The sequence below is a fragment of the Larimichthys crocea genome, chromosome XIV (genome assembly GCF_000972845.2).
Source record: "Larimichthys crocea isolate SSNF chromosome XIV, L_crocea_2.0, whole genome shotgun sequence".
In the NCBI taxonomy this organism is placed as follows: Eukaryota; Metazoa; Chordata; class Actinopteri; family Sciaenidae; genus Larimichthys; species Larimichthys crocea.
The window spans coordinates 8,085,733-8,095,029 of record NC_040024.1 but is presented as its reverse complement, the minus strand read 5'-3'; the positions used below and the strand labels follow the sequence as shown (position 1 = coordinate 8,095,029).

The window sequence follows — 9,297 nt, the reverse complement described above, 5'->3', positions numbered from 1 at the left end:
ACAAATCAACAATATGAAAAATAGTTTGAAATCTGTCTTATGTTTCCATTACCCTCCTCCGCCGACACGTGACGTCTACAAATAAATACAAATAATTCTCCCAAAATGCATTGAGGCTGAACTTGCAGCAGCTTGGGGGCCCCCTGGTGGCCAAACAGTCCGTCATCGAGCAAGACACGGCTGTGATTGAAATAAAAATATGTGAGCAAAGCATGAAAAGTCATTCCACATGATCGTGGTTTAGCAGGATAACATTGTCCTGTTTGTCCTCTTATCAATGACGTGGACTTTAGCGCACCTCCCTCTGCTGAAAGTTGGACATCTATGAAGTTATAGTTGTACAGTTTCGATGAGTTGAAGGCAGGTTTGGTGGTGAAATCACCTTGAAAAGTCGTCATGGCTGTTCGCTAATCCAACAACGTCATCGTCCCATTGGACGCTGTTTTTGACCACCTGATGAGCATCCTGCTCGTGTGTCCACCACCTCTACTGTCAAACATCATTCTGCGTGTCAAAGGTCAAACATCCAAGTGAAGTAACAATAAGACAGATGTGTTTTTGAATGGAGGAGGCCTTTAAAGGTCCACCCTCCATCCTATCGGGGAAAAGAAACTACAAATGTTGCAAAATCTGTGAAAAAATGTGAGCAAACACCATCAACCCAGTGTTTTGTTTGTCCATCTTTGGTTACTGTAGAAACATTCAGGGTCAACATGGTGGCGGACTCCACCAAAGATGGCTTGTCAATCAAGTCCACTGGTGATCCACGTCTTTGCCCATATTGCGATTATCCGTTGGGTGGAAGAAACGTTGAACTCTGTCCGTTCTTGATACCGTCTTTTAAAGTCGACAAACTGCTGCTGCTGTTAAACAGTCAGACTTACAAACTTCAAACTTTTGGTGGGGTGTTGTGCACCAGCTAAAGACCGGACCGGACCAGAGTAAGAAGCTTCAGGTTACTCAACCTGTTTTCATCACAGACTTGTTGCCTACAGACGACTTTACATCTGATTCCATTGGAATCTCTTGATCTATGTTTGGGACGCACGGCCGGATCCAAACATAGATCAAGAGATTCCATTGGAAGATTCCAGATCTCAGACTCAGGTGTCATACTCAAACGAAAAGGCATCAGAGTCGCCTAAAAGTCACCCAGTCTCAGAAAAGTAGATCAAGAGATTCCGGCCTGCGTCCTAAACGTAGATCAAGAGATTTCATTGGAATCTCTTGATCTACGTTTAGGACACGCGGCCGGATCAACTTTCACCGGAAGTTGCATCTTCCTATTATCCGTCTGGAGTTATTTCAACGAGCTGGCTCTTGATTTAACTCGAATGTTTTCATCAGACCTCCGTCACCGACTTTATCTGCAGCAATCTACGTCAGGCAGTTTAAAGTCTGGAGAGCTGAACCTCGACTCTTTCCACGTGAAAGCGCGAGAACTGTACGAGGTTCAGGTCTGCGGTACAGTACGTGGGCCAGGACGTACTCTTCCTCCACCTTTTTTTTAAAGAGTTGGATGAGATTCAGAGAAAACAAAACCAGCTGTACAGCGTGTGGATTAGAGAAACCGTCTTTACTTTCTCTCTCACTTTGACACGCTTTGTTTTAGCTTCCACGTGACCTCCACCTTTTTGTTTGTTTGCTTTCCCTCCGCAGCACGAACGGTTTTATCACTTAATTGCAGGTCTGGATGTTTCTCAGCTCGAAGGCCTCGCTTCAAACGCTTCGACGCCGTGCGTTCGGGGCGTCGGAGCGCTGGAGCTAAAAAAACGTGGAGCTGGTTGGCTGGGAAATCCAAATGTCTTTGCTGACACTGAACATATCTCCTGGATCAGCCATTGTAAGCCTGCCATTGTGTGTCTGAGAGTGACTGACTAAGTCTGTGGCATATGTGCGGCGCACGCTCGCCTCGGCGTGTGCGCATTGTGAACGAGTGTGTGTGTTTGTGTCTTGCATGTCAGCAGCATATATGTGCATATATGTTTGCATCTGTACTCTGTGTGTGTGTGTGTGTGTTGGCCTTGTGTGTGTGTGTGTTTGTGTGTGTGTACGCTCACGGTACATATGTGTACGTGTTTGCGGCTGCCACAGTGGCATCATCACCCGCCCCTGACGCTTTGATTGTTTTCTCCGCCGCAGCAGAAATGCACCAATTAATATTCAGAGAGTGAGTGAGACAGACGCACACACACACACACACACACACACACACACACACACAAACAGCCGTGAGGGAGGGAGACGGGGAGGGAGGTGTGATGGAGGAGAGAGGTGGTGGGGTGAGGGGGGGCAGAAGAGATGGCACAGAGAAAGAGAGAGAAAGAATTGAGGAGATGAAATGATAGATGAGGAAAGTGTGTGTGTGTGTGTGTGTGCGAGTGTGAGGGAAGGATGGAGTGAGATAAGGGTGGAGGGGATGTAGATAGAGAGGGTGGAGCGGGGGGGTGAAATCTGATAGATGTTTGAGTAAAAACAAGGGGAGAGGAAGAAAAGAGTGAGGGATGAGGCTGAGATGGGCTGAGGTGGAGGAGAAGGAGGTGGAGGAGGATCAATATGTACATATTCAGTGAGATATGGTGGGAAATCAATTGGAAGAAGGAGGAGGAGGAGGAGGAATTGATTCGGGGGGAAGGAGGGAGGTGGAGGTGGAGGGAGTAAGGAGGGGAAAGGAGGAGATGACGGAGGAGGAGGAGTGCAGAGGTGGAGTGATATGTGGCTACGGCTGCTGTCCTTTTTGTCGCAGTGTCAGGGTATTGATACTGTAATACACTCCAACCCCTCTACACCCACACACACACACACACACACACACACACACACACACACACACACCATCACCCCTCCACCACCACCACCACCACCCTCCCTCCCTCCCTCCCATCACAATGCTGCCGTGACAACGGCTGTCGCGGCGACGCCTACTGGCACAATGCAGCCACAATACAGAGGGCACTGAAGCATCACACACACACACACACACACACACAGAGTGAGAGAGTGAGAGAGAGAGAGGAGAAGAAAGGGGTGGAGAAATATAAGAGGTGGAGATTAAGAGGGGAGGGAGGAAGATGGATGGAAAAGGGGGGAGAGAGAGAGAGATGGAGAGGAAAAGAGGGGAGGGGGTGTGGATTGATGGAGAGACAGGAGGGAAGGAAGGAAGGAAGGATGGATGGATGGAGGTGGAGGGGAGATACGGAGGGATAATATTACATGTGTAAAATGCCGGAGGGTGTGTGTGTGTGTGTGTGTGTGTGCACATAGAAACATGTTTAATGGCTTTTTATGATTGCACTGAAGGTTGTGTGTGTGTGTGTGTGTGTGAGGTGTGTGTGCGCAAACAACAAGGTGTTTACGTGTCCGCTACCTGCGTCTAGACGGTGTGTATGAATATGCATGTGTGTCATTAATAATCAGCGTTATGTTTCATGTCTCTCATCTTTTTTTTCTTTTCGTCTTTTTATAGATTTTTGTTGTTTTTAAATCCAAAAATGTGCAAAAAAAATTTTTGTTGTTGCTTTTTTTTGGTCTCATTTTCTCCTCGAGCTGCGTCTGTTCTGTCAAAAGAAGAAAAGTGTCAAAAGAAAACACAGAAATATATAAAATATCGATTTCCGGCGGCGTGAACCTGCAGCCGTAGGTGTCGGCGGAGGGCAGATGGTGCTTTGAGTCATCGTTTCAAACTCTTATTCAGAGCTTAAATAAAAACACACACACACACACACACACACACTGCCTGCTTTGACCTCCCCTTCTCCAAAATGTCTGCGGCGGCATATTACTGTATCTCCCCTCAACACGCTCGCTGCTTTACAAAGGGAACGCTTGGCTGGCTGCCTGTAAGTCAGTTTATCCGCGTGAGATGACCAACGTCCCTCTCTATCTCATACAGTGTGTGTGTGTGTGTGTGTGTGTGTGTGTGTGTGTGTGTGTGATCTATAGCTCCCTCCCCTCTCTCCCTCTCTCTCTCTCTCTCGCCCTCCCCCCTCCCTCACCCTAACCCTTCTTAATATGATGTAAAAAGCTAATCGCATGCAAATGTCTGTTGTCCCGGTAACCGGGCCTGAAAAATCCCTTTGATGTTTCCCCCGACTCATTCTCTTCACGTTCTCTTTGTTCGCCACAGTCTCGCTGCTTTGTCAACATCCCCCCTTTTTACCCCGCTCGCTCTCTCTCGCTCTCCCTCTCTCCTTCATCCATTCTGCAGCTCGCTCGCTCTCTCTCTCTCTCTCTCTCTCCTCGGCCCTCTCTTAGTTCTCTCCATTAGAAGAAAGTTCCAACTCCACTTTGTGTCTCCCTCTTTTCTATAAGCCCCCCTCCTCTATTCTTCCTCTTTCCTCCCCCCCTTGACTGTGCCTCTCTCTCTCTCCCTCTCCCTCTCTCTGTCTGCCCCCTTCGCCCTCGCTCATTTCCCATCATTCCCACCTACTGTCTCCTGTCCTTCTCCTCTGTCGCTCCCTTTCTCCTCTGTCCGCTCCCCCCCTCCTCGTCCTCCCTCTTTGCCCACCCTTTATCTCTCATTCCTCCCTTCTATGTCGCTCACATGCACAGATGGACACACACACACACACACACACTCTCTCTCTCTCTCTCGTTGCTCTCAAACTGCCCTCCCCCCCTTTCTTTTTTTTTTTTTTTTTGAGAGAGAGAATTTGATCCCTCGAACTATTTGATATGGCGCTGGCTGCACTGTAGTTATCTAATCATTCTTTATGTGTGTGTGTGTGTGTGTGTGGACGAAGCAGCGGCACACAGCTGGCTTTTTAGAGAAGAAGAAGAAGAAGTCGGAGGTTACGAGGTTGCGGGCCCCCGCATCATTTTGAAGTTAGACCCGCTAAAAAGGTTCAAGCACGACCTCCCTCCCTTCCCTCCATTCCTTTTGAGCTTTCGGAGCTTGTATCCAGTTTTAATTCGACACAGAATAAAAACAGTCAAAGTACAAATATCAAGTAAGCATAACATGCATTTCCAACATTTAAAAAAAAACAACAAAAAAAAATGTAAACATCAGGCGGAGTGTCATGGCAACAAGAGCAAAAAAGTTTCTATACATGAATACTGCGAGGAGTTCTGCATACACGATCTATACTGCCGAGAATGAAAGATGGTGTTCATTACATCGCCTCCAATAATAACGCAATGTACCAAACAGCTAAAGGCTATGAAGTGTGCGGGGCTCCTCCGAAGCCGACAAATTACATATTGATTCAGAGACGGCTCGATGGCCATTTGCAATTTTTTGAATTTGAATGCAGATATGAGACGTGCTGAATCTGATAACGCCGCCGCGTGCGAGCCGGCGTTCGCTCACACGTTTGTACCTTTTTTAAAGGATGATATTGTTTGATAGTGACACGTGCCCGTCCAATCAAACGGGCGCGTGGACGACGATTGGTTTTTACAGCGTATGAAATCTTTGTATGAAATCTTTGTATGAAATCTTTGGCTGCGCCGCAACACGCCATGCAACGTTTTTTATTTTATTTACGTGTTTGGCACTGATGTAGTCACAATACACACATCTGCCGTCAATGTGAAGCTGCCGCTAGCAGTCCGTTAGCTTAGCTTAGCTTAGCTTAGGTAGCAAAATCCGCCTACCAGTTTGTTTAATTCATACGGAAAAGTGTAAAAACAACAGGAAGGAAGTCCGGCACCTTAAACCACAACTGGTCTGTTAATTATTGAGCTTTGGGCAGAGCTACAGCTAGCTGTTCCCAGTCTTTATGCTAAGCTAAGCTAAGCTAAAGCTTTACCCTAGAGCAGGGCCGGCCTTAGCTATGGGCAATGTGGGCGGCCGCCCAGGGCGCAGTCTCCGTGGGGGGCACACGAGCACCCGAAAAAGTAAAAAACCTCGCGATTTTTCGATACCGCTCATTAAGTTAGCGGAGCGGGCGCCCCGGGAGCGGGGTGTTGACAAGGCAGAGGGGGGCGGCGGACAGACCGATGGTGGCACACGGGCGGCCGTGAGGGCGCACGAGAAAATGTGCGCCTCGGGGGGTTTGGGGGGGGGTTCGCCCAGGGCGCAAATGTGGCCAGGACCGGCGCTGCCCTAGAGACACAAGAGTGGTATCGATCCACTCATCTAACTCCCAACAGGGAAGCAAATAGGTATATTACCCAAAATATAACAAAAGATAACGTCCTTAAAGTCGTGTTAAACGTTTTAAGGCCTCTTCAAACTGTCAAAATTCGCAAACCGGAGCCGAAATCAACTTTTTGGGGCCAATCTAAACAAAAAACTAGAAGTCTGATTTGTGTAAATCGGCTCTTTGAGAATAATCAGGAGTCGTAAAAACCCGGAAATATGGCACGTCAACAAATCCACCTTTCTCCATTTTATGGAGAAAGCAGTCCAGCTCAACGCTCAATGTAACGACAAAACCTCTTTGTACACACGTCGACATTGCACAGACACCCTTTTTATACCTTTGGCATATAGAATATGGCATCTTATATTAAAAAAGTTATAGCATTAAACTCGTTAAACTCGGTACACGGAGCAACTTTTCTTTAAGGCACTAAGGAATCGTGTTGACTAAATATCGCCTTAAATCCTCGCCACTGTTAATACGAACAAACGCTGTGAGACGTGTGACGCTCACTGTGTGTGTGTGTGTGTGTCGATGATTTAGACACTGTACCAGGCTCTAAAATGGCCTCAGCGAGTGTGTGTGTGTGTGTGTGTGTGTGAGCATGTGAATAGTGCTCCACTGTCTTGTAACAATAAGAATGACTGCATGCGTTGAGAGACACTGTGTGTGTGTTTGTGTGTGTGTTTGTGTGCATGCTCACACCACCCCTGCCTCATTTACATAGATGCAATCACACCTTAGCCTATGCTACGCATTTCTACACAGGCAGGAGGGGAGGGGGGGACAAAAAACCAGCCTACAGTACTCCATTTATGAAAATGACAAAGTACATAATACATTCTGAATCTGCAATCCTACGGTGCATTTACGCCCCGTGTGTCACTTCCTGTTTATTATCAGATGCCGGAGCATGTGATGCGTACAGTCAGCCAGCCGGGCAGTCAGTGGTTCAGACCAAGTGGTTTGGCCTAGCGGGGGGCCGCGGGGCAGACAATGGCCGCACTGTGTGGCTGAAGTGCCTTTGGTGTCAATGACTCTGCCAGCAACTGAGACTGGCAGATCCAAAATGGCGGAGTGCAGAGAGCCCCGCTGGTTGCTTGTCATGGTTTGAACAGGGGCGGTTTTGATCCGGTTTTATTTAAGGGGGGGTAAGGGGGTGCAGCGCCGCTCCGCTCCGGCTAATCTGCTGCTTGTTTTAAGGAGGTGATGAAGGGGGAATGAGGGAGTAAGGCATGTGGGTGAAGTTCAAACAAAGTCTTTTGTTGTGTCCAGTTTGGCTTTTTCCCCCAGAGGTGAGATAGAGATGATTCTTCAGAAAGTCCATGGTCCAGTTTCTGAAACAAATCATCACAAATCGTTTCATTTAAAAGGTGTAAAGTGAATAAAAATCTCAAAATGTGTGGAAAATACATCAAACATCCACCAGTTCCATTTGATATTTTAATCACGCCCGAGGTCAAGAGTCGACGTATGAAGAGAAATCTACCATGTTGGAGCAATCAAGGCGGATCGCTCTCATGAACTGATACAATGACAATGCTGCTTTAATATACCGTATTTTCCGGACTATAAGCCGCTACTTTTTTCCCACGCTTTGAACCATGCGGCTTATACAAAGATGCGGCTTTTCTATTGATTTCTCTTTTTACGGGGCGCTCTAACAGGAAGTGCAAAAACGAGACAGACAGGGGAAGTCGGTGCAAAGAAGAACACCCTCATCATGGAAAGCACACGAAGAAGTTCGTATGACGCAGCTTTTAAGTTGAAGGCCGTCGATCTGGCTATCCAGGAAGGAAACAGAGCTGCTGCACGTAAGCTTGCCGTTAATGAATCCATGGTGAGACCTTTTACTGCCGTGTTACAGGCACTGTTCGGAAACAGTCAGTTCAGGTGTATATATAAACATTTACGGTACAAAATCTTTCTGTGTATCCGGTAAATATCTCATTTCTGAACCTGGATATCAGCAGTTTATACTGCGGTGCGGCTTATATTCAGGTGCACTCTATAGTCCGGAAAATACGGTATACAGTGGTCCCTCGTTTATCGCGGGGGATACGTTCTGAAAATAACCCGCAATAAACAAAATCCGCGAAGTAAGTTTTACAATTATTATACATGTTTTAAGGCGTAAAACCCCTAACCACACACTTTTATACACCTTTTTACACGCATTTTGTACAGTACTCCCTTAATAAATCAGGACGCAGAACACAATGTGCGTTCATACTGTACAGTACACTGTAAAAAAAAAAACATGCAAAATTACACTGAAAAAAATCCACGAAACAGCGAGTCCGCGAAAAGTGAACCGTGATATAGCGAGGGACGACTGTAATGCAGCTTAAACAAAACAATGCTGCGGAACCTGAACGTGAGCAGAAATCACAGACTATCCATGTTTGGCATTGTTGTATACTTCAAAACAAAACAGTTGTAAGTGAGATCTATATGGAAACGTCATTCTGCACTGGCGTTATATGACAATAAAAAGGTTATAGAAGAAAAAGGTGTGAGGTGAGCGAGGCAGGGTCGCGTTAACGTAAAGCAGCGGACGCAAAAAGAGCAGCGACGGATACGTAACAAAGGCGGGGACTTACTTTCATTGAGATGACAGTTACACAGCTGTAGATGGAGACTGACTCTGAAAAAAAAAACACAAGAAACAGTCACATTTTTAATTCCCCGCTAGAGAGAGAGAGTGTGTGTGTGTGTGTGTGTGTGTGTCGTTGGATGTGTGCGTATCGCTGTACGGCGTGTTTGCCCTATCTGTTTGGGCGGCGTGTGTCCGTCTGTCTGTCAATCTGTTCCCAGCGCAGTCTGTTTGCCAATCTGTCATATTCTGTTTGCTAGATAAGGAGATTGAGAGGGTGTGTGTGTGTGTGTGTGCACTGAGCAAATTCATTTAAAGCGTGGAGATGGCAGGCAGGTATTTCTGTTTACTTACAGCTAAGAAGATGCACACACACACACACACACTAACGTACAGATGTGTGGCTGTTTGGAGGATCTCAGAAAATAGGTCACACACGTTTGAAAGCATTTATCTATAACTTCACACGAAGAATAAAGGAACATATCTGTTCTTATATGCAGGCTAACAGGCAGAGCTGTGAATAACAGATTAGGAGATGACGGATCTGCCGTCCAATGGATTCATTCTTAAAAAGATGATCTGGTGTGTTTTAACATTTTTACGCCTTCA

The 9,297-nt window shown here is 46.6% G+C and overlaps 1 protein-coding gene across 2 annotated transcripts in view; it reads right to left on the bottom strand.

Annotated features, from left to right (window-relative positions):
- Positions 1-4,020: 4,020 nt before the first annotated feature.
- The window catches only part of arhgef40 (Rho guanine nucleotide exchange factor (GEF) 40), a 39,112-nt gene continuing 33,835 nt past the window's right edge, over positions 4,021-9,297 (bottom strand). For both annotated transcript variants that reach the window (XM_019266644.2, XM_019266645.2), the window contains exons 26-27: positions 8,693-8,736; positions 4,021-7,426 (exon numbers count right to left, since the gene is read on the bottom strand). In XM_019266644.2, the coding sequence (XP_019122189.2) occupies positions 8,710-8,736 (27 nt within the window). In that variant the 3' untranslated portion in view covers positions 4,021-7,426; positions 8,693-8,709. The remainder of the gene's footprint in view (positions 7,427-8,692; positions 8,737-9,297) is intronic.